This window comes from Passer domesticus, chromosome 25, assembly GCF_036417665.1.
Source record: "Passer domesticus isolate bPasDom1 chromosome 25, bPasDom1.hap1, whole genome shotgun sequence".
Lineage (NCBI taxonomy): Eukaryota > Metazoa > Chordata > Aves > Passeriformes > Passeridae > Passer > Passer domesticus.
Window position 1 is genome coordinate 5,461,548 of NC_087498.1, and position 27,895 is coordinate 5,489,442.

A 27,895-nucleotide genomic window follows, 5' to 3' on the forward strand; every position below is an offset into this window, starting at 1 on the left:
CAGCAAAATGGGGCAAAAAGGGGCAAAACGGGGCAAAAAGGGGCAAAAAGGGGCAAAAAGGGGCAAAACGGGGCAAAACGGGGCAGTGAATGCGGGTGCAGAGGGCAGAGGGCAGGGCTGAGCCCGGACAGGGGCACAGATCTCTCCTGTTTCCTCCTCAAGCAGAAAATATCCTGTTTTCTGGGGTTTTCTGGGTTTTTTTGGGTTTTCTGGGTTCAGCCTGCGAGCAGGGGCATTTCACCGAGCTGGAGCTGCAGCTCTCGGTTCAGCGAGTGCAGCCGCTCCCTGCGGGGGCTCAGCACCGCGTGGAGCCTTTGCCAAACACTTTTCAGCATCCTCCTGCCCCGTGCCAAGGTCACTGCCTAAGCTAATACAGGAGAATTCCCCAGAATTTAAAGGTGGTTCGTTTTATTTCCTGTTAACAGATTCCTCTTGCCTTCTGCAGCCACCATCCCCATTCAGGGCAGTGAGCTGTAAAAACGCAGCCAAGGTCTCTCCATGGAATTTGTCATCGTGTTTACAGGGAAATGTTTTGTAGGAATACGTTATCCAAGGTGCTGGATTCCTCCCCTTCGGAAACCACCTCTGTGTCTCATCGCAAATGCCTTTGTTACATCCGACTGGAACTTAAATTGTATAGGAAAGGAAAATAAAGTGTAAATTAAAAAAAAAAATAAATAAAAGAGGTAAGTTGGTAAGTTCGAGCAGTGGAAACATCGCAGTTTCCTGGATAACAAAGGACAGCAGGAAGGTGCAGGTCGGCTGCTGGCTGCCCTCTCCTCGGACTGGGAGGACACATTCCCCTTCCTGCCCCTTTTGGTTTGGGTATTTTCTTTCCCTTTGGGACTTGGCAGCTTCGGAGGGAGGGGGGATTTTCCTGGCAGGCGCAGAGTAAGGCAGAGAAGGAGGGGCAGAGGCAGCGGGTTCCCTGGAAGCTGCTCCTTGGGATGCCAGGCGCGCCTGGCACCGCGCACCCCGCGCGTTCCACACCCAGCCCCGCTCCCCACCAGCTCACGGCTTTCGTCAGAGCCTTCCCGGAGCTGAGCTGAGCTCAGCTGAGCTGGGCTGGCCGGGAGGGGCGGGCGGGGGCTCGGCGGAGCTCGGAGCAGCCCCGCGGGAGCGGCTCCGCTGCCCGGGCAGTGCCGGGGACCCGCGATGGGCTCCGGCCGCCGCTGCCCGCTCCTGCTGCCGCTGCCGGTGCTGCTGGTGCTGCTGGTGCTGCTGGTGCTGCCCGCGGCGCGGGGTGAGCCCCTGGAGGGGAGGGGGCTGCGGGGAGCCGGGCACTGCGGGCTGGGAGCTCCGTGCGTGCGGGAGCGTCCTCTGAGCCCGCGGGAGTGCGAGGGCAGGACCCGTGGGTTATCCAGGGGGGGTGGGTTATCCATGGGGGGGTGGGTTATCCACGGGAGTGTGGGTTATCCGTGGGAGTGTGGGGTATACACGGGAGTGTGGGTTATCCACGGGAGTGTGGGTTATCCATGGGGGGGTGGGTTATCCACGGGAGTGTGGGTTATACAGGGGAGTGTGGGTTATCCACGGGAGTGTGGGTTATCCATGGGAATGTATGATCTGTGTGTTATACACGGGAGTGTGGGTTATCCATGGGAATGTGGGGTATACAGGGGAGTGTGGGTTATCCACGGGAGTGTGGGTTATCCATGGGGGGGTGGGTTATCCACGGGAGTGTGGGTTATACAGGGGAGTGTGGGTTATCCATGGGAGTGTGGGTTATTCACGGGAGTGTGGGTTATCCACGGGAGTGTGGGTTATCTGTGGGAGTGTGGGTTATACAGGGGAGTGTGGGTTATCCACGGGAGTGTGGGTTATACAGGGGAGTGTGGGTTATACAGGGGAGTGTGGGTTATCCATGAGAATGTGGGGTATCCATGGGAATGTATGATCTGTGTGCTATCCACGGGAGTGTGGGTTTATCCATGGGAATGTGGGTTATCCACAGGAGTGTGGGTTATACAGGGGAGTGTGGGTTATCCATGAGAATGTGGGGTATCCATGGGAGTGTGGGTTATACAGGGGAGTGTGGGTTATCCACGGGAATGTGGGTTATCCATGGAAGGGTGGGTTATCCATGGGAATGTGTGTGCTCTGTGTGTGTGTGCCTCATATCCCTGTCCCTGTGTGTGCTCCCTGTGCCCCCCTTTCCCACCGGCTCTGTGTGTGCCCCGCCCTGCCCGGGGTACAAAAGCAGCAGAAGGAGCCGCGCTAAATCCCTGTTTATTTCCCCACAGGGGACTGCGGGCCGCTGCCAAATATCAGCCACGCCGAGCCGCTGGGGGACACCAAACACCAGCCGAGCTTCAGCGTGGGCTCCACAGTGACCTTTGGCTGCATCCCTGGTTACACCAAACTCCCTTTTTTCTCCGACACCATCCAGTGCCTGCCGAACTCCCGCTGGTCCAGCCTGCCCGAGTTCTGCGGCCGTGAGCGTTTCCTTTTCTCTGACACAAGGAGGGCGAGGGCTGCTTGTGGGAACACCCACAGCTTTGGCAATCGCTGCCTCAGGGCTTTCCTCATCACACAGGATGAAGTGGTCTGGCCACTTCTCTTGCTGCCCCTTTTTCCTACCCTCCACCGAGTGGTTGGAACCACTTGTGTGGCACTTGTGTGCTAATGAAAACAGAGGAACAGCTTGGGAAACACATGGGAAAGGGGAAGGAATGCAGGGGCAGAGCACTGAGTGACCAAAGGGTTAACCAGGCGGGGAGGTTTGGGTCTGGGGAATTGGAAACTTCTCCAGTGAGGACTGGCTGCACTCTCCCACCTCAGACAATTCCCTGGTGGAAGTGGCCAGGGAGGAGGGCACTGTTTGGGATCCACGCTCTTAGCGAGGCTCGTGCGTTATCACTCGGATTTGTGTTTACAAAGTGTTATTTTTGCTCTGTGACCCGACATTTGGGTGTCTCTGTGGTGGCCAGGCAGCTGTCCCAGACCCAGATCTGTGTCATTCGCTGCGATATCAGCAGAAGACAAAATGCAGAATTTTTACGCCGTTAACACCACGGTGAGGTACATTTGTCGCCAAGGTTTTGAAAACACCACAGCCCAGCCCCCCACCAGCACCTGTTTGGACAACTTAACGTGGACAGAAGTTCCTCAACTGTGTCAGAGTGAGTGTCCCCACGTCATTTATTTTTCCCCAATGTTGTGTTCCAAGTGCCACGCCTGTATTTTAAAATTGCTCTTTTCTAATGACATTTAACTGCCTGATTTGACATTGCCATACTGCCATGAAAACTAAACTTGTGGGGTTTTTCCCAGCCTCAAGGTGTCTTAAGGATAATCTTACTCCTTTTTTAGAGAAATCTTGTGGTATTCCAGCCAATCCAGAACATGGCCAAGTTATCCTAACAGAACATCAGCTGGGTGCAACAGCCAGAGTGGTTTGTGACCGTGGGTGAGTGTGAAGCCACTGCCCTCTGCATCCCAGTAGCCTGGCCAGGGTCACTGGGTGTAACTGGGACATGGCTCTGCCCGTGCACAGTCCTCAGCACCTCTGTGGTCACTCACTCTTGGTTGGTGGCAACCAGCTGATTTTGGGCTGTGCCTTTTGCCCCCGCAGGTACAGATTGAAGGGAGAATCACCTTCCATCAATTGTCTCCTACAGGGAGACAAAGCTGTCTGGAGTCCTCTGCCAGCTTGTCAGGGTGAGTGAAGTTGTCCAGTGCTTGACTGGAAAAACCAAATATTCCAACTCAGAAATACTGAATTTTTGGTTTACCTCGCTAAGTGAAGTCAGGTCAGCATCTCTGCAAGGGGACAGCTGCCGGGGTCCCCAGGAGCACCCCTGGCCCCTGTGAAGGCCTGACAGGAGCAGTGTGAGCTGAGAAGAGCATCCCAGGGGCCACCTCCTGACTTCTTCCATTCCTCCCCCAGTGATTTCCTGCCCCCCTCCTCCAGCCATCCCCCACGGGCAGCACAGTGGGAACAGCTCGGGGGAGTTCGTGCTGGGCTCTGTCGCAACCTACACGTGCGAGCCGGGGCTGGAGCTGGTGGGAGAGGACACGCTGCGCTGCACCGGGGACAGCGGGGACAGCACCGGGGACAGCACCGGGGACAGCACCGGGGACAGCGGCACCTGGAGCGGGGCCCCGCCCGCCTGCCGCGGTGAGACCCATCCCCTGCTCACAGCCGCCCCTTCCCCGCAGTTTGCTCCTGCTGGGCTCCTGATTCCATCCTGCCCGCACAGGCGCTCTGTAGGGTTTGTTTGCAAGGTGCCAGGCTCTGCTGAGCAGCACCAGACAGGGTTTTATGTTCTCCCTTCAAGAGGAACAGGCAGAAGTGTGATGGACAGTGTGGGAAGTTGTCAGGGACTGCAAAGCTGCTGGAGGGGACTTAGAAAGGATTTATTTTATGTGTCCAACAACGCCCAGGCAATAAAGCCAAGTGGTCAAATACTGGAATCATCTGCCCAGGGAGGGGGTGGAGTCACCATCCCTGGATGTGTTTAAAAAAAGGCTGGATGTGGCACTTGGTGCCATGATCTAGCTGAGGTGTTAGAACATGGGTTGGACTCGATGATCTTAAAGGTCTCTTCCAACCCAGAGATTCTGGGATTCTGTGAAGTGGAACAGCAGAATCCCCTCTGTCCTTAAGGCCTGGAGGGGCACAAGGGGTCCCTGTCACAGCCTGAGATGCACAAGACACTGCCCGTGTGATGTTTACTCCTCTCTGAACTATTTTATATATTATGTACAAGCTGAGTGCCATATAAAATCACATTTTGAGTGCTTTTCCTTTGTCTCTCCCTAGTTAAAACCACAGCAGAGACAAACCAAACCAAACCCTCAGAAGAGAATCCTTACTGGCTGGGTAAGAGCTCCATTTCTTAGAAGTCCTGTTAATTGCTGTAATTGCACCACATTTTGGCCTTCATATCTTTAACATCTCTTTCATTATTTTCCTCCCCAGCAAGCATCCTCATTCCCAGCTGCATTGGTAAGTAGCTTAAAACTGAAAATATATTTTCCTACCCCAAAGGTGTTTGCTGTGAAATACCTGGAGTCAGTGGTTGATTTCACTCTCCCTTTCCCTTCTTTGTCAGTTCCCCCAGTAGCCCTTGGAATTCTAGCTGGGATCATCATGAGACGGAAAGAGAGTGAAAAGCAGTAAGCTGCCCCTCGAAAATCAGAACTTTCCCTGGGGATAAGTGGATTTTCCCTTTCAAGCCCCATACCTTCAGTATATTTGCATGGCTAGCATGATTTTTCCATGTTGTGAAGCTTCTTTTTATTCTACAATTTTCCCCTTTTCTCTCTCTCCAGCTCTTATAATGTGAATTTACAAAAGCAGGAGATGAAGGGAAGGGATGCAGCGATGCATCCAGAGGTCACAGATGAGAAGAAGCACCCCAAGCCCTGGAATTCCTATTTTTGGTAGGTTTGCGTTTTCACCTGCCCAAAAACTTGTGCCAGACTTCTGACTTTAGCAAAGAGTCTCACTGCTGCTGAGCTCACCTGTGCAAAGATCTTTGAGCAGTTTTTGATTTCAAACGCCACAATGAGCACCCTGCTGTCCAAAGGGGGCTTCGGGAGGGTCTGGGGTTTCCTGGCTGCTCTCTGGGTGGATTTCCCATCTCTCTCATCCACAGCCACACAGGGAATTGCCACGTGTGCCCCAGCTGTGAGGAGCAGCTCCACGGTGACCTGGCCCCTCTCTCAGAGCCCCCACACCGCGGCTGTGCCGCCTGCCAGGGCTGGCTGAGCTCCCAAAAACCCCGCAGCTACTCCGTGCCCAGCGTTGGTGCTGGGGACAGCCAGAGCCCAGCAGGCACCAGGTACAGACCCAGCTCTGCTGCCCTGGTGAGGAGGAGGAGGAGGAGAACAAGGGGAAAGGGGGAGGAAGCATCTCCATGTGGATAAAGCGAGTTTTGCAGCTGGAATTCCTGTGGTTCCTGTTTCAGCAGGAGCAAGGGTTTGATATTAGGGAGCAGTGGCTGTGCTGGGCCGTGGGTGTTTTTGGGAAGCCACACTCAGCTTATCCTCTCTCTCTCTCTGTGTTCAGCTCTCCTGCCAAAGCTGTGGATGTGCCGAGGGCAGATGGCACAGGAGAAGCTGCTCCGTGGTGGAGGGAGGCAGAGCAGCCCATGGACCACCAAAGGTCAGTCCTCCACCTAAAAATACCCAAAAATACCCAGGTGCCACGGTGGGCATGGACAAAAATCAGCAAATTTCAGAACAGAGTAGAAATGTGTTTATCAGAGAATCCCAGAATGGTTTGGGTGGGAAAGGACCTTAAAGCTCATCTCATCCCACCATCACACCTCCCACTATCCCAGGATATTGCAAGCCTCAGAACCATGCTCTGGAAGGCACATCCCTGCTCTCAGTGCCCACCCTCAACGGTTCTTCTCCACAGCGACCACATCTGTCCCACCTGTGAGAGCTGGCTCCGTGCCCACGCTGGTGACAGCAGTGCTGTGACACCGGGGGAGTGCCAGGACAAGGGGTGAGTGTGGCCAGGGCAGGCAGCTCCCCTCAGCACTGCGGGGTGTGCCCAGCGCCCTCCAGGCTGAGAGCTCACAGCTTAACTCAGAACCAAAGCAGGTGGAACTCAGAACCAAAGCAGGTGGCAGGGGGTGAATGTTGGCTGCTCCTCGCCCTGTGCCAGGTAAAGTGTGGTGCTTCTCCACAGGAGAGAGGAACTGGGTGAGGTTCACTCAGGTGATGCTTGTGGGGTTTCCCTGGGTGCCTCTGGACAGCCTGTGCTCCTCAGCTCTGCTCACCTGGCTCGGCCTCGTGTTCTTTGGGGCTCTGCTTTTGGGGGAGCAGCAAAGGGCCCAGGGGAGACCCTGCAGTGGGAGCCTCTTCTCAGCCACTGCCCAGGGCTTTTCCCCCTGTGGGTGTGGTTCCTTTGCTTGTGGCAGGGTAAGGTTTTGGGCCAGAGAAGAGATGAGGTGAAGCTGTTTGCTCAGTTTATTTATTTATTTATGACACTCGCCCATGTGAGTCTGGTGCTCTCCCAGGCTGACAAAGCTTCCTCAACAGAGCCACCATTGGCAGAGGCAAATTCCCATGAAAAACCAGATAAACATGGTTGGGCATGTGCATCTGCTTGCTTTGGCTTTGGGAAGTGTGAACTCCTTGCCGCTGCTCCGGGGTTTTTCCATTTATTCCTGTGAGTGCCTGCTCCACTGGCAGGGAGCTGCAGTCCTGGGGGGAGCTGCAGTTCTGCGCTCTTGAATCGCTGCCTGTTGGATTTAAAAAGGGAAATTGTGAAGGAAAGCAGCTTTTGTGGGTGCTGGGGTCTGTGCAGGGTGGTTTGGAGAGGGGCAGGTCCTGTCACGACCCCGCTGGGGCTCACTCCCCTCTCTCCCCACAGCCCCCAGGGCCCCGTGTGCCCCCCCTGCACGGACAGACAGCTCCTGTCCCTGGTCCACGGGGACACAGCCAGCAGCCCCGTGTGTCCCCTGGCCGGGGAGGGGACCCCGGCCCACCTGGTGCCTCTGCACAGCCCCGGCTGCCACCTCTGCCCCGTGTGCTCGGTGCCCACCCACGCTCACCTGTGCCAGCCCCAGCGCCTGGCACCCGACGGTAGGAGCTGCAGGGGCACCCCAAACACCCCGGGGTCCCTGGGGAGGGGCACGGGGCTCCTCAGACCCTCCCCAGGCCGAGGGGCTCCCCTGATCCTGCTTGTTTCCCTTTGCAGGATAAATCCAGGAGCTGAGGAGGGAAGGGGAGTTCAGTTCCCTGCAGGGATTCAGCTCTCAGTGCAATAAAGGGACCTGAAATCAAGGCTCTGACTCCACCTGAGCTGGCAAAGAAGCAGAAAAACCAAACACACTTCAAACCCACCGCTGTGTTGATTTAATGCCCACTTTTTTGTTTATTTTTGTATGAACAAGTATTTTTGCAGCTCTTAAAGCAAGAGTTTAAAAAGTCAGTAAACGTTTCTTTGCTCTAGGAAAATAATTTCCTCTTTGCACAATCTTGCAAGATTTATTTGTATTTCTTAAACGACTTCTTTTTAACTGAGGTTCTTTCCTAGTGTGCAGATAAAAGTGCAAAATTTACAGTATTTATAGTAAAACTGTTTTGTAAATAAAAGGAATATAAAATAAGGAATACTGGTGTCCTGGTTCTGGGGTTTATTTCATATTCACTAATCAAGCCTTCCCATAGAGTGGCTCAAATGATTTTGCACTCTCATTCTTTGCTGGATATAATCAAGTTCATTAATTGCTTCTGCTCAATTAATTGCTGTTGTTGCACTGGTGTCCAGTGCCTGAGCTTTCCTGGGAATTGTGGTGAGGGAGGTGGGGCAGTGCTCTGCTTTTCCCTCCTGAGAGAGTGGCCTTGAAGCCGTCACTGCCAGGAAACCCTGGCACTGCTCTGTGGGACTGGAGTGCTTTGGAAGCCACCTGGAATGCTGCTCAGAACTTCTGGAATACTGCTCAGAACTTCTGCTCAGAATTTCTGGAACACTGCTCAGAACTCGAGGGCAGCTCTCCCTGGGTGATGCCACACAGATGCCAAAGACCTTTGTCCTGGGAGCAGGACACCTACAGCTTTTGGGCATTTTGTTTCACCCTGCCTGCCCTGAGCCACCCGTGGCTGTGCTGAGGATGTGTGTGAGCGTGGAGAGAGCTGAGGGAGGGACCATGTGGCAAAATGCCCCGGATTTCTCTGGCTGATGGCAAGGCTGAGGCACTGGTGTCCTTTCCTGGCTGTAACTCAGCCTGGCTAAAGATCACTGGACAAGCTGCCATAAAATGGAGATGAGATGGGAAGGTTTCCTGCTCAGAAGGAAACACCACTGCGGTGGAGTTTTGACTGCCTAAGCCTGAGACACTCAGACTTTTAGCTGCTGGTAAAGCAAAGTGTTGAGGTTTGGGGTTTTGTCTGCTGCAGAGGTAAATCACCCATCTGGGAGCTTCTCATGATGCACACTGGGAACAGGAACCACCCAAATGTGTCTGCTACAGACCTTGGGTTTCTCCATTTTGCCCTGTGAGCAGGAACATGCCTTTAATAAGAAGGAAACCCACAATCAACAATTTCCATCCACACATCAGCCTTGTTCCAGACAGACCCCCAAGTTCTCCGTCCCCAGCAGGGCACTGTCCTGCTCAGCTGTCACAGGGGCACTGCAGATCCTGTTTTTTAGCCTTGCAGAAGAAGCATTTGCACATTGCTGGTCATTTTTATTTCTCTTTTACCATAAGCCATGTGAGTGACTACATGGACAAAGTACAACCTAAAGCCTCGCAGCTCTGGGTTGTGTTTGGTTTTGCTCTTTTAATCCCAGCACATTTATTCATACTGCACAGTCCAAAGTGATTTTTTTCCAAATGATTTAACATGTGATTCAGGGATCAGCTTAGAATTATCTCCCCACAATCAGATGAAAGGAATTGTGAATGCTGAAACATTGTTTACAGGTGTGGTCACCAAAATTTACCATTGGAGAGGGTTTATTTACTGTATTTGTAATTAATTGCACATCATTTCTCTTTATAATCTGAATGCAAATGACCAAGTGCAATTCTGAAGTGTGAACGTTGGATTTGTAAGTATTGGAAGCTCTCTGTCAATAGAAGAAATAAAAGGATTTGAGCAGTTCATGTCCTGCTGCCTGCTTTAGGCTCAGGAAGTGTCACCTGGGTGCGGTGGGCAGCTGGAGCTGCTGGGGCTGCTCCTCATCCTAAAGTCCTGTCTGGGGGTTTGTTCCTCCTGCCAGAGGGGAGGGATGAGCCCAGGGTCGGCTCAGGAGGATTTGTGTCCCCAGCTGGACATTCCATTTTCACGGAATACCTCATTCTGCCCACCCCACCCCTGGGATGTGCCGTGTCCCTCAGGTGCCACCACCACCCCCTGGGGCTCTGGGACAGCCCCTGGCCCACTCCCCCAAGGGGGGACGCTCTGCACCAGGGGCACAGTGCAGCTGCAGCACCTCTGCCCGCACCCTGCCCTTTCTCACCCCTCTTTCCCACCCCGCTGCCAAAACCAGCAGCAGCCTGGGGCACCTGCAGCCCCCTGGGGGTGCTGGCTGTGCCTGGGCAGCCCACAGGTTCCTGTCCCACCGTCCTGGGAAGTCCCCCAGCAGCATCTCCTTCCTCCCACGGCGGCACTGGGGGGAACTGGGGCGCCCATATCTGCCCCGTGCCCCCGGGAGCTGCTGTCTGTGCCAGGGATGGTGCCCACCTTCACCCTCTGCCTGCTGGGCAGCTCCGCTCTGCTCCTCAGCACCACGCCCGGGGCTCAAGGTAAGGCAGAGCAGCAGCTCTGCTCCCCTGGGGCCTTCCTCCCACTGCCCTCCTGCTCCTCATCACTGCTCTGTCCTCGCTGGTCCCTGTGCCCTTCCCTGCCCAGGGAAAGGGAGCCCTGCACGGGTCCCAGGTGGACCCTAGCATCACAGAGCCCTGAGCTCCTCTGCTGATGGCAGAGACCCTCTGGGGTCATCAGAGCCACAGCTGGCACATCGTCAGAGCCACAGCTGGCACCCCCAGCCCAGGCCGGGCACCCCCAGCCCCTGGCACAGCACAGATCCCTGGGAGCCTTTGGCTCACTCCTGGCCTGCCCTGTCGGTGTTTTCTGGGTGGGATTGGGCCCTCAGGAGGGGCTTCAGAGCCTGCAGAAAGGCCAGGAAAGGCTCTTGACCCTGCTGGGTGTTCACACGAAATCCTGGACACGCAGATTGTGCCAGCTGAGGTGGCAGCGGGGTCCCCGAGGAGCACAGGGAGGGTCCTGCAGCCCAGGGACCCCCACCCCAGCTGCACCCCCAGGGCTCGGGGCACAGACACCCTCAGCACGGCAGCTGTGCAGGTCAGCATGTCCCTTCTGTCCCCCCAGCTGCCTGGTGCCCGTTCCCCCGGGTGCCCTACGGGACCGTGTCCCCTCGTCGCTCTTCCTACTGGACACGGGACACCGTGAGTGTCACCTGCAACCCGGGCTACGCCCTGCAGGGCCCCGGCAGCAGCACCTGCGGGGCCGCCTCCAGGTGGGACCCCCCTCTGCCGCAGTGCAAAAAGGGTGAGTGCCCCCTGAGTGCCCCCTGAGTGTCCCTGAGTGCCCCTGAGCAGACCCACAGGACGCTTTCTTTCCCCTGCAGAGGTGACATGTCCCCGGCCACCGAGCATCGCCAATGGGCTGCACAGCGGCCGCTCCAAGGACAGCTTTTCCCGGGGGGTGGCCGTGTCCTACAGCTGCACGGAGGGCTTCGAGCTGCTCGGCAACGCGACCATCACCTGCACGGACTCGGGGCTCTGGAGCCGGCCCCTGCCCCGCTGTCAAGGTCTCTGGGGGTCTCTCCTGGCTGGGGAGGCAGGAGGGGTGCTGGCTGTGCAGGGGGATCAGAGCAGGGTTGTGGCTCGGAGGGGAGCAGAGGGCTCGGTGTGCGCACATCCAGCTCCCCGTGCAGCGATGTTTAAAGGATGCTGTCCCTGCTCCCACAGCGATCGGCTGCCAGGTACCCGAGGTGCAGAACGGCAAGGTCCACAACGTGCAGAGCAGCTACAGAGCTGGGGACACTCTGCACTTTGATTGTCACCCTGGTTATGCAGCAGAGGACTCCGATGAGGCTCGGTGCCAGCCCGGGGGCATCTGGGACCCGCCGGAGCTCGTGTGCCAGAGGGGTGAGTGCTCCTCAGGAACAGGGTGGGCAGGCAGGGATTTCACCCATCCGTGATTTCACCCATCCATACACATCCTCGCTCCCCGGTCTCTCGCTGAGTTCAATTTCCCATCTCGCTCCCGCAGTCCGGCCGTGCCCGATGCCTCCCGAGGTCGCCAATGGCAATCACAACGGCCGGAACACAGCAGGATTCACCATGGGAATGTCAGTGAGGTACAGCTGCAATCCTGGCTATTACCTGGTTGGAAATGCCGCCGTGTCCTGCAGAGCATCGGGGAACTGGAGCCAGCCCCTCCCTCGCTGCCAGGGTGAGTCTGGGCTCTGTCCCCTCGGGGACAAACTCAGGGTGGCCCTGAGCACAGGGGACACCCTCACCGAATCCACTGAGACCTTCAGTGAGAGACTAAATTCCATTTTAATGAAATATATGGGTTTATAATATGTAAAGAACAAGCTGAAATCCACGAGTCCAGAGCCAGCACCCTCCTCCCTGTGCTCCAGCGTATCCAAGGATGGTGACAGTGCTGAGAGCAGGAATGGGCATAGAGGGGACACAGCTTTTAGTGGGAGACCAGCTGAATTTAAATGAATTATTTTAATACTCTTTGTGCAGAAAAACCAGAGGAGAGACAGGAGACCCAAAGGCTGCTGGCAGGACGCAGCTGGCAGTACCTGGGGTTTGACCCCTCTGTCCTCCCAAAGTCTGACATGCGGGATTGGGGGCTGATCTGGCTCCCCAAAATCACCTTTCCCAAACTCTGATGAGGTTCCCCCTCCCTCTGCAGAGGTGACATGTCCCCGGCCACCGAGCATCGCCAATGGGCTGCACAGCGGCCGCTCCAAGGACAGCTTTTCCCGGGGGGTGGCCGTGTCCTACAGCTGCACGGAGGGCTTCGAGCTGCTCGGCAACGCGACCATCACCTGCACGGACTCGGGGCTCTGGAGCCGGCCCCTGCCCCGCTGTCAAGGTCTCTGGGGGTCTCTCCTGGCTGGGGAGGAAGGAGGGGTGCTGGAGGGTCAGAGCAGGGTTGTGGCTCGGAGGGGAGCAGAGGGCTCGGTGTGTGCACATCCAGCTCCCCGTGCAGCGATGTTTAAAGGATGCTGTCCCTGCTCCCACAGCGATCGGCTGCCAGGTACCCGAGGTGCAGAACGGGAAGGTCCACAACGTGCAGAGCAGCTACAGAGCTGGGGACACTCTGCACTTTGGCTGTGATGCTGGTTACACCACAGAGGACTCCGATGAGGCTCGGTGCCAACCCGGGGGCATCTGGGACCCGCCGGAGCTCGTGTGCCAGAGGGGTGAGTGCTGCTCAGGAACAGGGGGTGCAGGCAGGGATTGATGCAGGCAGGGATTTCACCCATCCGTGATTTCACCCATCCGTGCACATCGCTCTGCCTGCCCTCCCCTCGCTCCCCGTTCTCTCGCTGAGTTCAATTTCCCATCTCGCTCCCGCAGTCCGGCCGTGCCCGATGCCTCCCGAGGTCGCCAATGGCAATCACAACGGCCAGGACAAAGCGTTTTTTACGGCTGGGATGTCAGTGAGGTACAGCTGCAACCCTGGCTATTACCTGGTTGGAAATGCCGCCGTGTCCTGCAGAGCATCGGGGAACTGGAGCCAGCCCCTCCCTCGCTGTGAAGGTGGGTCTGGGCTCTGTCCCCTCAGGGACAAACTCAGGGTGGCCCTGAGCACAAGGACACCCTCACAGTGCAAACAGACCCTCCAAGAGGGTTAATTCCATGTAAAGTGTACCACGGAATCAATTAACGGCAAGCCTTCCCAAGGCTGGGGAGGTTTGTGTGGACACCACGCTGGTTCTGTGGTTCCAGCATTAACAGCCTGTGGTTCTGTGTTTCCTGTTGCTCCAACTCCCCCTGCACACCCTCATTTCCAGGGACTGTCTGCATCAATCCAATCGTAGCCAACGGAAGGCAAGTTGGTGGCCACGGGCTCCTCTCTGCCCCCGGGCAAACGGTGACATTCCGGTGCCACGATGGTTACAGCCTGCAGGGCAGTGCCAGCGTGTCCTGCCAGGAGGATGGCAGCTGGCAGCCCCCTGCTCCTGAGTGCGACAGAGCACTGCCCTACCACAGCTCCTTCAGCAGGTCTCCAGGTACTTAACTGCTATTTTATGTCCCCTTATTCTGTTTAAAAAATGCTGTTAAACCCTTTGGGGATGATTGAAGCCTGTCCTGGGAGTAAGAACCTAATCCTCTGCAAGCCTTTGGGAAAATGTCTTTATTAATGGCTATATTAATCAAAATGAACATTTTGGCAAGGCAAACCAAACCCCTTTCCTCCTAACAGTGCTCTTGGTGTGCTTGCCCCCGTGTGCCTGTCCTGCCTGCTTCTCACATCTCTTTTCTCTCTCACTAGGTGCTTGTGGTGCTCCCACAAGGTTACAGTTTGCTGAGCTAAATGAGGAGCATAGAAATGCCATTGATTTTCCTGTTGGGAAGACTGTGCAATACACTTGCCTCCCTGGATATGCCAAAGTCCCAGGAATGTCAGCTACTAGGACATGCCTTGAGAGTGGAGTGTGGTCAGAAGCTCTAGAGTTCTGTAAAAGTGAATAGCTCCTTGATTTGGTGTCTGTTGTTGCAGGAGGAACAGGTCTCAGGTTCTGTCCATGCTGCCAAAAGCTTGATGTTATTCTGAATATGTGACTAGTAAAGCCATGTAACCCTTTGAAATTGGAAACCCATGTTGGGGGGACTGGGAATGTGGGCAGGGGACTGGAGGAATAATTGAATATTTTCTACTGTGATGTAGAGAAGCAGGATATAAGGGTGTTTTCCTTCCCCAGGGAAACAGTGCAGTCACCCAGGCGAGCCTGTGAATGGCAAGATTATTTCCCTGACAAATCTCCAGCTTGGGTCCACAGTGGTTTACAGCTGTGAGGAAGGGTAAGTCCTGCTTTGGAGGTGGATTGGGTGAGTGTCCCCCTTTTTAACCCCTGTTCATTCACTCCCAGTAAATGGATTCTGTACAGAAGCCCCGTACAGGGTTCTGTACCTATTGTGCCTATACACTATAGTGTGTGTATATATATATATAAATATAAATATAAAGATATATAAATATATAGATCCATATCCCCTATAAATGCTGGGAAATGGGTTGTGCAGAGCAAGGAAGGAACCTCCCCTTCAGGGCCACAGCTCTGCTGCCAGCAGGGCTGATCCCACATCCCGGGTGCTTGGGAGGAACAAGAACTCCAGCTGAAGGGCTTGGGGTGAATGACCAACCCTTTTAACACCAGGCACAGGTTAATTGGACAGTCCAGCAGACGCTGTGAGATCTCTGGGGGACGTGTTGCATGGACTGGCCACATTCCCCTCTGCCAGCGTAAGTAGCTCATGGCTCTGGGGGTTTGCAAGGATCCGGGAAATATTTCCCAGCAGAGACTGCCACACCTTTCCAGTCAAAGCTTTCACAGGCAATTTCTCCCCTCTGTGGGCAGGAAAATTACCAGAAGGTTTGGAAGTTGTAAGAAAGCAATCTGGGGATCCCAAAGCTGAAGGGATTATGGAAAGCAACAGCTCAGACCCCTCAGCTGGAGCTTTTCCAGCAGTGCTTGTGTCCTGCTGTGACTGACACCAGGAGCCACTGCAGGGGAGGAAGAGAAAACATGTTCAGCTTAGGGGGGGTTTTGTCAGACCCACAGAGAACAAGGGTCAGTCCTAAGAGCTCAGAGCACTGAGCCAGGGCCAGCAGTGAATCCCAAAATCCCAAAGTGTGGGTTTGCTCCCTCTCTCCGCCACTGGTGAGTGCCCAAGAGCTGCTGTGCTGCTCCTCAGCAACTCCACCTGGGCCTTCCTCTGCTGATCAGAGCCATTTCATACGAAGAAAGAAGCATTTGCTGGTACATTCTGGGGGTTTAAAGCATTTCCCAGATTCTCCAGGTGGGTGTGAGCCACAGGCGACACACAGACTGTGCCTGCTGCACAACCTGGCACCAGGATTTTATCCAAGTGATGCTAAATAAGCATTCGATGTCTTATTCCTTAAACAGTAGAAAATGCAAAGCATGCAGGGTTTCCTCCACAGAGAGCTTTGATTACTGGTCTACTTTCTACCTGCCAGGGGGGTGGGATCCTGTTCCCAACCTCACCTGGGAGGTCATTTCATCCCATCCGGGTGGGATCCCGTTCCCAGGACCTCACCTGGGAGGTAATTTCATCCCCTCTTTAGAAGTGTTTGTGCCCCACAGCCTGATGGCTTTGGCGCTGCTGTTGAATTGAGGTTCTGCACCCCCGCAGGCATCCCTTGCGAGCCACCCCCGGACATCCCCCGCGGGCAGCACTCGGGCCGGCTGCTGAGCGAGTTCCTGTACGGCACGGCCGTCACCTACACCTGCAGCCGCGGCCATCCCCTGCACGGGGACCCCTCCATCCACTGCACCACCCGCGACGGCCACAACGGCGTCTGGAGCGAGCCCCTCCCCGCCTGCGGAGGTGGGCTGGGCAGCCTCAGGGTGCTGGGACCCCCGGCGATCCTCCCAGCATCGCTGCTGTGTTGGGAATGACTGGGAAACTGCAGCCAGCTGGGATTTTTGCCCCAGCATTACCTATTATCCAGAGCAGGGGGGTTGGAGTGCCACCCTGCTGTCCCAGGGTCCCCTTTGCCCTTGGAGATGTTTGATATTGGATGCAGGTGCAACATCTTCTCTAGGGAAAATGATTTTTGGGCTTGTGTGTTAAAATTGCAGCCCTTGGTGGCTTCCCAGCTGCCCAGCTCTGCCTGAGGGGCTGTTCTGACACCTGCACCTCTTTCTTTTCCAGAGGCGAATTGTCCTGTGCCGCAGATCCAGCACGGGAGGATCGTGGCTGCCAGGTCTGCCTACGCACACAGGGACACCGTGACCTTCGAGTGTGACCCAGGCTATGCCATTCGTGGCCACAGAGAGAGCCAGTGCCAGCCAAACAACACCTGGGAGCCGCCGGTGCCCGTCTGCGAGCAGGGCAAGTGTCCCAACAGGGCTTAAGCCTCCCCTGCTCTCCCAAATCCACCTTTTGTGGGTCTGTAACAGCCAGGCTGTTCTCTCTCCTGGCAGCTGGCTGCAGAGCCCCTGCCAGGCCGGGCTTTGCCGAGCTGAAGGAGCCCTACAGGAACCAGACGCTGTTTCCCGAGGGGAGCAGGGTGGAATTCGTGTGCCAGCCTGGCTACAGCCAGCTCCTGGGGGTCTCACCAGCCATCACCTGCCTCAGCAACCAGACGTGGTCTGCAGTGCTGGAGTTCTGTGAAAGTAGGTCCTGCAAGGGCTGGAAGCCTCAAGTGTGAGGCTTGGCTGGTTTGCACTTTCCCCAGCTTCGTGGGGGTCTGTGCCTGCTCTCCGTGGTGACATTCCTGCTGGGATGTGGGCACAGCCCAGGGCTGATGGGGGCTGCCATTCCCTTCCAGGGAAGCAGTGCCCCAGCCCAGGGAAGCCAGAGAACGGCAGAGCCGTTGTCCTGACAGATCTCCTCCTCGGGTCCAAAATCAACTACACTTGTGACAAAGGGTGAGTCCTGTCCTGGGGAGAGTGAAGTGGATTTTCAGCTTTGCACAACCCATAACTCCTGGCTGCCACTTGCAAGGGTTGTAAAGAAATTTCAAGTTGAAAAATCTCACTGTTAAAAGAATTAATCCTTCTGTGTGGTCCAGGTACAAGCTGGTGGGAGGCTCCCAGAGAATTTGTGAGGTCTCTGGCACACATGTCTCATGGAGTGGGGATCCTCCTGTCTGCCAGCGTAAGTAGGCCACCACAACAGGCCCTTGGAGATGGTTTACAAGATAAAATGGAACTTCTTTCAAGCCAAAGGTTTTATTGCAAAAGATTTCTCAGGTCACTGAATGTGTAAAATATTTCCTTTTTCTTTTCATTTTGGTTTGGATGTGCTTCTGAGAATGGTTTCAAAGGTCTTTTATTTATTCTGATCCAAACTGGGAAGAAATATTAATATTTTAAAGTGCCTGTTAGTGGGTAAGTATTTCCCACTGGCCAGTCTCTCTCTCTCTCTGTGTCACCAATGGTTATGGAAAGGGAGGTAAGAATTGTCCCAGCACCTCCAAACACGGGCAGCAAGGAAGTGACTCACAGGAGGGGACAGATTTTCCTTCCCACGTGCGATTTGATCCATGCAAAGTTTGTTCCTGGAGAATCGGGTCATTGTGTCACCGCTGAGGTGGTTTCCCCTCGGTCCCTGCCCTTCCTGGGCAGTGTGTGTGCCCTGCAGCGCCGGGCACTGCTGACCCTCCCCTGGTGCTGCCCACAGGCGTCACCTGCGCCGCCCCTCCGGCCATCCCCCGGGGGACACACAGCGGGGGCTCCAGGGACACCTTCTCCCTCGGGGACGTGGTCACCTACAGCTGTGCCTCGGGGCTGGCCCCAGCTGGAGACGCCTCCCTGACCTGCAGCTCTGCGGACGGGGAGCATGGCACGTGGAGCGGGGCAGTGCCACGCTGCCAAGGTACGGCTCGGGGTGTGCCCACAGCCAGCCCTGGCTGGCCCTGGCACAGGGGACAGGGCCTGCACCCACGGGGACACAGCTCACACGTCTGATTTTGTTCATTCACAGCAGTTCATGTCAGTGTTCAACTCAGAGAATTTGTAATTTTTTAATCATTTTTCGAAGCATCAAACGCTTATTTGCTAGCACTTTGGTATAATAGATTTTTCTTTTTGATGCTGGTGGGGGAGTACTATTATTGCTTCAGTTTTCATTACAATTTAATTTGACGTATTACTTCTGAAAAAGCTCTAAAAACCAGGATGTTTGTCTCTGATGGAGAAAAGAGCTAAGGGAAATTCCTGGAAAAGTTACACACCACCTCGACCTGACTGACCGCCCTTGTGTTATCTCCCTGCCTCGCTTTCAGAGGGCCGGGGTTGCGGTGTTTATCTTGCCCTGCCCTAATCCTCAGCTGCCTTTCCTTGTTCCCGGCAGAGGTGAGGTGCCCTGCCCCTCCGAGCATTGCCAACGGGCAGCACAGTGCCAGCCCCGGGGCCTGGCACAGCCCGGGCTCCGTGGTGCTCTACACCTGCGCCGAGGGCTACTCCCTGCTGGGCAACGCCTCCATCCGCTGCACGGCCAGGGGCACCTGGAGCCGGCCCCAGCCCCGCTGCCGAGGTGTGTTCTGTGGTTCTGTGGCTCCTCTGCCTGGCCCCGGGCTCCTTCCTCCCTCCTGGCTCTTGGTTTAATCACTGCAAGGGAATCCCCAGGGAGAGGCAGGGAGCAGAGGTGCCAGGGGCAGGAGGAGCCCCTTGTGCCCCTCTGGGTTCCCCTTTCTGTTCTTCATGAGTATAAACGCTCAGGGACAGCTGAATAATGATATTTAGTGTAAGAATAAGAGTTAGAAATGTTGAAATGCCCGTGGCAGTGATGGCAAGGCCCAGCACTGGTCCCCCTCCACAGCCAGGGGGGTTTCACATCCCCAGCTCTTCACATCCTCGTGCTCTTCCCTTCCAGCAACTGGCTGCACCAGGCCAGAGATCGAGAATGGAAAAGTGGCTGGCTCAGAGACCACATACAGCCTGGAGGACATCGTCGTCTTCGAGTGCAACGTTGGTTATGCCTTGAAGGGCTCTCAAGAGTCCCAGTGCCAGTTTGGGGGCAAGTGGCACCCTCCTGTCCCCAGCTGTGAGAAGTGTAAGTGCAGATGAGGGGCAGCTGATTTCTGAACCTGTGTGTGGAGGGAAAGGGGCTGCTCTCAAGGGCTGGAAAGGAAAAACATGCAAGTTTATATCCTGCCATCCTCCTCATCCCCATCCAAAGCCCTGAACAGGCACCTGGGGAGGTGTGGGCATCATCTGGCACCATCCCTGGAGGGATTTAGAAGACACGTGGATGTGGCACTTGGGGACATGGGGTAGTGGTGGGCTTTTCAAACCTAAATGTTTCTGTGACTCAGACCCTTGTGAAGTGTAGGTCTCTTTAGATGAATCCACAAAATCCAGGCTGGTGCCTATCATTCACAACCACAGACAGACCAGAGTAAGTTGTTAGGGTCACAGATGGAAACTAACCACTGCAGTTGCCTAAATAATGAGAAGCTATCATTTTTATGTCAATAAGCTCAGAAAGCATGAACGCTGGCAGGTAAGAGAGGGTAGGATGGAAATATCATTCAGTGACAGCTCTTGTTGCTGTCGGGCAGAAGTTAATGGGAAAGAACAAAGCTAAAAGGCTGCCTCACTCCCAGAGGGGTTTGTGGTAGCAGCTCTTGGCTAGCTGGGATGTTTCCCCCTCCTTGCAGTGCCGCCGTGTCCTTCCCCTCCCATTATCAGAAATGGCCAGCACGACAGCAAGGGGGTGGCAGAGTTCATCCCTGGCATGGCAGTGAAGTACCACTGTGACCCGGGCTACGTCCTCACCGGGAAAACCACAATTTCCTGCTTGCCATCGGGAGTCTGGAGCATCCCCTACCCCCGGTGTGAAGGTGAGCTGCCAGCGCTGCTGCCCTCAGTGCAGAGGGACAGCACTGCACTCACACGGCTCCCAAAACCAGAGCAGCACCCTCAGCTCTGGCAGCCGTGCCCCCAGCCCGAGCTCTGCTGCTTTTCCCCCGCAGCGATCACCTGCAGCAGCCCCAGCGTCAAGGACGGAGAGGTGGCCGAGGGCCGGAGGGCTGTGTACCACCCTGGGGACAACGTCACCTTCCAGTGCCACCCAGGCTTCGTGCTGAGGGGCAGCCGTGGGGCCACGTGCCAGCCCGACAGCCGCTGGGTGCCTGCTGTGCCCACCTGCCAGCCAGGTGAGCCAGCTGGGAGGGCTCTGCTGTGGTGCCAGTGCCCCTCATTTGGGTGAAACCCCTCAAGCTCTGCTCTCTGCTCCTCCCTGGCAGTGCGGCTGTGCCCTCCGCCCCCCGTCATCGCCCACGCCACGCTCAGTGCCCAGCCGGGGATGAACTTCACCAGTGGCACCTCCGTGAGCTACAGCTGCCAGCCCGGCTTCTCCCTGCTCGGGGACCCCTCCGTGCTGTGCACGGCCTGGGGCAACTGGAGCCTTCCCTACCCTCGCTGTGCAGGTGGGGCTGCCTCAGCATCCACCCCGTGCCAGGCTCAGCATCCATCCCGTGCCAGGCTCAGCCTCCATCCCGTGCCAGGCTCAGCATTTATATCTCGTGCCAGGCTCAGCCTCCACCCCGTGCCAGGCTCAGCATCCACCCCGTGCCAGGCTCAACATTTACATCCCATGCCAGGCTCACCCTGGATCAGGCAAACCTGCCAACCCGCAGGATTGCACGGCACAGGGAGAACCACAGCAGGAGCTGTGCTCACTTTGGTGGCACTGGGAATAAGCTGGTGGCATTGCTCAAGTTTCTCAAAAGGAGACAGGCTTGGGTGTTCTAAATATTGAAATTAAAGATTTCTGTACTTCAGCTCAGAGTTGTGTGAAGGCACCACACTGCCCAAACTAATTTTTGGGCACTGTTTTATTCTGTTTTTTAAGGCCACATGAATTAGGTGCCTGTGTCCTCGCACGCTGAGTGTTATTTGATGCAAACAAATGTCAGACTACATAGAAGATGCATTAATAACTTGGGGTTTAACAGTGCCTATCAATGCACCTGTTTCTCTTTAGCTGCATTTCACAGCCAAGGACATATTTCTCATGCCCATTTTGTTTCTTGGCAGCCGGTTGTGGCACACCGACACCGTTGCTATTTGCTGAGCTAAGTGAGCAATATGAAAATCAGACTGAGTTTCCTGTTGGGATGTCTGTGAACTACACTTGTCGGCCTGGATACGTGCAACAGCCACAGATATCACCAACTATCACATGTCTTGAAAATCTAATGTGGTCTGAAGCCCAGGAGTTTTGCAAAAGTAAGTTTTGCAGCTGCTTCTGATTGGTTTAAGTTGTTGTGTGCTGAAGCCTTGTGATTTCCCCTTCACCTCCCCCTCCTTTGCAGGGTTTGGGCAGATTTCTGAAAATAGTGATTCTTCTCCTATGACAGTGAGTTAAAGAAGCTTAAAAATCAGTTTGTTTCAGCCCTTGTCATGAGCACCTTCCACTATCCCAGCTTGCTGCAAGCCCTGTCCAGCCTGGCCCTGGACATTTCCAGGGATGGGGCAGCCACAGCTGCTCTGGGCACCCTGTGCCAGGGCCTGCCCACCCTGACAGAGGGAATTCCTTCCCAATGTCCCATCTAACCCTGCCCTCTGGCACTGGGAAGCCATTCCTGTCACTCCATCCCTTGTCCCAAGTCCCTCTCCAGCTCTCTTGGAGCCCCTCTGGGCACTGGAAGAGGCTCTAAGGTCTCCCTGGAGCCTTCTCTTCAGGCTGAACAGCCCCAACTTCCCCAGCCTGTCCCAGCACCATGGCCCTGCCCCTTTCTCAGTTTTGTTTTGTCCTCTCTCTTTAGTGCTGCAATGCCCTCCACCTCCAAATATTGCCAAAGGAAGCCACGACAGGCAGGACTTGGAGGTTTTTCCTGCTGGGCTGGTTGTGAACTACAGCTGTGACCCTGGCTACAGCCTGCGGGGAGAGGCGTCCATCTACTGCACCAGCTCTGGCAACTGGAGCCTCCCTCTCCCTCAGTGTGCAGGTACACTGTGCTTCCAAGCTTGGACTTACGGATAGTCTGGGAGTTCTACCTGCAGGATTCATCCTCACCCTTCCCAAAATTCTGAATCCTTTACCCTCCCCTTTTATTACTCATTTTGCACTACAATTTTAAGCCGTACCTACTCAAAATACATTTTAAAACAATTTTTGTAGTTGAAATCTCCGTTTCTCCCTATGTTTTCTCCCCTGATAGGTGGCTGTGGTGCACCTCCAAACCTCACCTTTGCTGAGCTAACCAGGGAATACAAAAATCAGCTGGAATTTGCTGTTGGGGACACTGTGAGCTACAGCTGCCGGCCAGGATACTCGAGACGCCCCGGAGCGCCCCAAACTCTGACTTGCCTCCAAAACCACACGTGGTCTGAAGCCCTAGAGTTCTGTAAAAGTGAATAGCTCCATCCATTTGGTGTTGGTTATTGGAAACTGTGTATTTTGTGGGTTTTTGAAGGAAAGATTGGTACATGGCTTTACTAGTCACATGGTCTGGGCCTCTTTGGGCCTTTTCAAAATCACGTCTTTACTGGTGGCAGAACTTGGACAGAGCCTTAAGGTGCCTTCTCATAGTGTGTTACACAACCTCAAGAGAGGAGTTTAAACTCAGCCTTGTTCTTTCCCAGGGAAGCAGTGTAGACACCCAGAACCCCCCAGGAATGGCAGAGTTGTTGTTCTGACAGATCTCCTTTTTGGGTCAACCGTGAGCCACACGTGTGACGAAGGGTGAGTCCCACGCTGCCTTTGCTGCCTCCGTGTCTGAGTTTGGTGCTGGGTAAAGGATCAGAGCCCATTCCTCTGCACAGCTGTTCTCCCACAGCAGACCTGAACTGGAATTTTGGTTCTAATTCTGCCATAGCTGCCTGCTCCAGAAAGGGAGAATTGTCTCATTTTTCCCTCCTGTGCTCAGCAGATTAATTTGCAAACCAGTTTCAGTTTTCCTTCTCAGATGGCCTCGAGCAGGAGCTGAGAGTGGGAGCAAGACCGTGCTGCAAGGAGGCTCCAGCCCTTTGGAAATCAGTTGGGTCATCATTTATCACCTGACCAATCTAACCCAGAGTTTTTGGGGTCAGTGTTGCACTCTTGGATGTGGGAAGAAGCAACTTGGTGTCCTTCATTCCCAGGTGTCAAACCAGCAGAGAGACCTTGGTGATCAGCTGGAATCAGGAGGCTGCAGAAGGAAACCTCTGGGGAGGGAAAAACCCAGCTGAAGGACTTGGTATGAGCTGATGTTTCCCTCTCTGCACCTCCAGGTACAGACTGGTTGGACAGTCCCACAGGAGATGTGAGATTTTGGGACGACACGTTGCCTGGACTGGTCTGCCTCCCATCTGTCAGAGTAAGTAGGTCACTACTATATTGGGGCCAGAATTGCCATGCTAAGTCCTTAAAATTAAAAAGCGTTTCCTTTAAATAAATAGAATTAAATGAATAAGACTATTAAATGAGAATATTCCTCTGGCATAGTTTTTTTTTTATGCTTGTATATTTGGTTTCTTCTAAAAATCTTCCAGATGTAAGCTTTTGATCTGTCACAGCAATGCAGAGTGAAGAGCTGTGAGATGCCTGCAGGGACTTGTCCCTTTTGTTTCACAACAATAAAAAAGAAATCAAGTAAAAAATGTGTTTTGTAATAGAAGAGTGATATTTTGAGTACCATTGAAATGGAATTTTCCAAACCCTGTACCGTTAACCAAAGCACAAGGATGTATTGCAGGGGTTGCTCATTGCAATTAGTCTTTTTTTCAGCTGGAATTGCTTTTGGAGGTTGGGATAGTAAAGCACTCATGAGAATGACAGTACTGACAGACTTCTACACCATTTCATGTATTTATTAGAATATATTCACACCATCTATGTTTATATATATAATACTGTGGTACCCTTAAGGTACCTAAGAGAACTAAAACCCCTCAGTTCTTGGAATTATTCTTATCTTTGTCTCTAATCCTACCTGTGAAGCTGCTCTGAGCACACTGAGAATGGACTCCAGGACGTGTTCACTGCAGCCCTCGCATGCCTTTGTGCCCCTAAGCAGGAGCTTCTCTTCCAGGGGTGGTGTGCCCAGCCCCACAGATCCCCAGCGGGAGGGTGGCTGTCCCCAAGCCCCGCTACACCTACGGGGACTCTGTCACCTTCAAGTGCCACCGAGGCTTCACCCTGCGAGGCCACCGCAGGTCCCAGTGCCGAGGGGACAGGAGGTGGCACCCGCCTGTTCCTGTGTGTGAGCAGGGTAAGACTCAGCTCTGGGCCTTGCTGGGATTGCACATTCCTCCTGGTTTCTCACCCGATTTCTCTCCTGTCCACTCACGGAAGACAAAGTTGGTTTTATTTTTCCTGTTTGCTCCAACTACTTTAAGGAGAATCCAGAAATTTTTTCTTTCATTTATGCCTTTCTTCACACACAGGAGATGAGCCAGGGCTTGGGTAATGCTGTAAGTACTGGCATGATTTGCACTTTCTCACACTGCTTGTTGCAATCCATAATCTACATTCTCTTAATTCCCTGGAAATGAGGAATTTGATAGCTGCAGGACATTGAATGTCAGAGAGCTGTGAATTTTTTCCTAGAAATGTAAGAACCACGATGACAGGAAATGAAGGTAAATGTATGTATTTTATTTGCTCAACCATGTTTTTAAACTCTTAATGCTGCATTTAGATGGACTGTCAGAACGTTATCACCACCCTGACACCACAACAAAGCCAGGTAGGTCTCTTACCTGAAGAGGCAAGATTTGATTTACTAATCACTAACTCCTCCTCCCAACCTGTGTGCTTTTTTGAGGGAGCTTTGCAGAGGGTTGGGGTCAGTGCTGTGGGAGGGAGCGTTCAGCCTTCCCCAGCTGCTCAGAAGTTTTCCCTCTTGTCTCTCTGAGCTCTGCTTTGATCTGCACATTTCTGTTTTCAGTGCTGCACTGCTCCAAGCCTGCAGACATCACCCACGGGTCTTTCCGTGGCCCAGCAAAAGCAGCTTTTACTGTGGGAACATCTGTAAACTACATCTGTGAGCCTGGCTTCTCCCTCCTGGGGACAGCATCCATTTATTGCACAGCATCTGGAGCCTGGAGCCATCCCCCTCCCGTATGTCAAGGTGTGTTTTGGCTGCAGAGAGTGAAGAACAAAGGACATTTAACAAGTCTTGCCTTAGGGGAAGCTCTGTAGAAGGTCTAAAGCTGAGTACAGAATGTGTGATAAGAACAAGCTCGAGTTTTTAGCCTTTCCAAAGGCTGCTGGAGTTACAGGGCTGCTGTTGAGTGCAGGGGAAGAAATTCAAAGGGAGCAGCCGAGGCTGCAGAGGGTCAGTGCCTCAGTCACCCCCTGGCCACCCTTCAGCATCCTGTTGATTGTCTCTCCCTGACTTTCCAGCTGTGAAGTGCCAGCAGCCTCCAAACATCACCAACGGGAGGCCGAAAGGCAACAGCTCTGCCACCTTTCCCCCCGGAGCCGCCGTGTCCTACAGCTGCGATCCTGGCTACTCACTGCTTGGGAACGCTTTCATCAACTGCACGGGGTCGGGCTCCTGGAGCCAGCCCCTCCCGCAGTGCAAAGGTGAGTTCCTGCTTCCTGTGATGTCTGGAGTTCCACGTGGGACTGAGGCACTTTCCCAGTTCTGCAGAATGCGGAATGAGAATGAATTCCTGGCTACACTCAGAAGGGATTCAAGAGCAGTGTCCGAAATAACCCACAGCTGTCTTTCTCATATTTCGTGTTCCCTCTAAACGCCCTCTTCTTATTGCGTCCAATTTCAGAGATCAGATGTGAATTCCCGGATGTCCAAGGTGTTAAAAAAGCCATTAAAGGAAATACTTATCGCTCTGGCACTAACATCACTCTTGAGTGTGACGATGGTTACGTGCTGGAAGGCATCAGTCACACCCAGTGCCAAGAGGATTTCAGCTGGGACCCTCCCGTGCCTGCCTGTAAACTGAGTGAGTGGAATGTAAACCGAACAAAGATCGTACACAAGCATGCAAATGCATTTTAAACATGCAAGTGTCTGTATTTTTTTAAAAGGAAGTATACAAGGGGTGTGGTTTTCAGAAATCTGGTGTTGTGGGTGTTAGCAGTGAGACACTGGCATGGGGAAGCTGTGGCTGCCCCTGGATCCCGGGCAGTGCCCAAGGTCAGGCTGGACAGGGCTGGGAGCACCTGGGACAGTGGAAGGTGTCCCTGCCCACGGGGAACTGGATGAGCTTTAAGACCCTTCAACCCAAAGCATCCTGTGATTCTGAAAGGTTTATGGGTGTTGATTAAGGACAGTTGAGAAATGCTGTATTTTGGTAGAACAGTTTGCTGATTTTCCTTTTTTCCCTTCCCTCCAGCGTCCCCCAAGCCCGGGTCACTAGGCCTAGGTAAGCAGCTTACAAACATTTTTGTCCCCAGCTCAGTGGCTCAGTGGCACAGCCTCCCTCTGCTTACTCAGCAGATACACCCTGTTGTGCATTTCATGTACTTTACACACACAGTGAGAATAACCCGGGTTCTTCTCCCTCAGGAGTGGCAGCTGCAGCAGTTCTGCTGCTCCTGGGGGCAGGTGTTGTCTGGAAAATAATTTCCAAGCAGAAGGAAGGGTAAGGCAGCTCTGGCTGTTTGCTCCCGTCCCTTGGTGCCAAGTCCCAAGCTTTATAACACTTGATACACTTGAAATATTTGCCTCAGTGCCTCTGGGCTTTGTAATTTCGTACCTTCAGCTCAGGCTTGCAAATGCTACAACCTGGAACTCATGGTGTGGTCATTTTATTTCAAGCCTCTCTTTCTTAAAGGAAACCCAACCAAGTGTTCTTTTACAAAGCAATTCATTGTTTTCTTCTTTTTTACGTAGCTATTATCACACGTATGAAAACTATAATTACAGAACCCCCCTGAACCCAGACACTGAACACAAAGGCTCGTGTCTGCCATAGGAGGTAAGGATTTATATTCCTCAGCACAAAATATCAGTTAGAGCTGCAATAACTATACTGTCATTTGTTTATACTGCTGACTGCATTGTCTCCTTGAATGACTGCTTTCCTAATACAATCTTTCAAGCAGAAACCTCTTTTCCCTTCGTCTTCTGATAAAATATTTTCTTTTGCTGAATAGAAGATTTAAACTGGGGTTTAAAAACATCCAGTTTCCCTCTGACACCACCCCCAAAGCGTGTCTTTCCTTTTCCACAGTCTGGATGGTTGGTGTGCACTTCCACACCAGTCTTTGCTTCTGACTTAAAGCTGCTTTTAATTTGTACAGATTATGAAAAAGCTGAAAAACTGCCTCAGCAGTAGTAGAGTCAGACAAGACACTGAACTTGGTTCCTGGGGGTTTTTTATTGCTTTCACACTTGCTACAATGGTTTTTTTACTTACAACTGGATCTGTTTTCTATGGTGGACCTATTGCAGCCAGCAGTGAATCTTCACTGTTAGCAGCACTTCACCTACAAAGTGGGACACGTAAACAATCTCAGTTTTGGGTTGTTCTGGGAGATTTCTTTGAAACAAAGCATTTCCCAGAAATTCCCTCCTCCCTCTCCGGGTGGCGATGGAATCTCTACGCACCAGTACAAAACCAGGAAATCCTGATTCCAACACCAGGATATCATCTTTCCTAGGCTGGAAAGAGATCTCATCCCTGCTGCTGCTCACCAGGCACCCGGCTCGTTCCCTGCAGTGAGGAAGCACCGCTCACGTGGAGACTGGAATTCTGTGGCCAAAAAAAAGGACATTTTACTGTAAATCTCCAATGCTCTTCTGCTCTCAGCAGTTACTGTAAGGATCTAGTGAG

At 53.8% G+C, this 27,895-nt stretch overlaps 1 protein-coding gene across 1 annotated transcript; it reads left to right on the plus strand.

Annotated features, from left to right (window-relative positions):
• The first annotated feature begins 470 nt into the window (after positions 1 to 470).
• On the plus strand, positions 471 to 27,812 carry CR1 (complement C3b/C4b receptor 1 (Knops blood group)). Its single transcript, XM_064398763.1, has 49 exons — positions 471 to 1,243; positions 2,244 to 2,435; positions 2,931 to 3,122; positions 3,313 to 3,409; positions 3,575 to 3,660; positions 3,890 to 4,120; positions 4,766 to 4,825; positions 4,925 to 4,951; positions 5,058 to 5,121; positions 5,278 to 5,388; positions 5,604 to 5,789; positions 6,017 to 6,112; positions 6,371 to 6,460; positions 7,334 to 7,545; positions 10,143 to 10,217; positions 10,804 to 10,983; positions 11,063 to 11,245; positions 11,406 to 11,585; positions 11,710 to 11,892; positions 12,370 to 12,552; positions 12,704 to 12,883; positions 13,041 to 13,223; positions 13,478 to 13,696; positions 13,960 to 14,151; positions 14,390 to 14,489; positions 14,846 to 14,931; positions 15,846 to 16,040; positions 16,368 to 16,547; positions 16,640 to 16,831; positions 16,987 to 17,086; positions 17,230 to 17,315; positions 17,841 to 18,035; positions 18,513 to 18,695; positions 19,822 to 20,004; positions 20,137 to 20,319; positions 20,410 to 20,592; positions 21,203 to 21,394; positions 21,934 to 22,116; positions 22,330 to 22,521; positions 22,754 to 22,853; positions 23,381 to 23,466; positions 24,181 to 24,360; positions 24,790 to 24,837; positions 25,039 to 25,221; positions 25,497 to 25,679; positions 25,880 to 26,059; positions 26,453 to 26,701; positions 26,953 to 27,037; positions 27,723 to 27,812. Exons 1-47 carry the CDS (start codon positions 1,156 to 1,158, stop codon positions 26,680 to 26,682), a joined length of 7,113 nt encoding a protein of 2,370 aa, XP_064254833.1. The 5' UTR covers positions 471 to 1,155; the 3' UTR covers positions 26,683 to 26,701; positions 26,953 to 27,037; positions 27,723 to 27,812.
• The last annotated feature ends 83 nt before the right edge of the window (positions 27,813 to 27,895 follow it).

Coding starts and splice junctions, on each gene's coding strand:
- CR1 (XM_064398763.1), top strand. CDS start 1,156: ATGGGCTCCGGCCGCCGCTGCCCGCTCCTGCTGCCGCTGCCGGTGCTG. Junction 16,832..16,986: donor AGTGCTGGAGTTCTGTGAAA/GTAGGTCCTGCA, acceptor ATTCCCTTCCAG/GGAAGCAGTGCCCCAGCCCA. Junction 17,087..17,229: donor AACTACACTTGTGACAAAGG/GTGAGTCCTGTC, acceptor TGTGTGGTCCAG/GTACAAGCTGGTGGGAGGCT.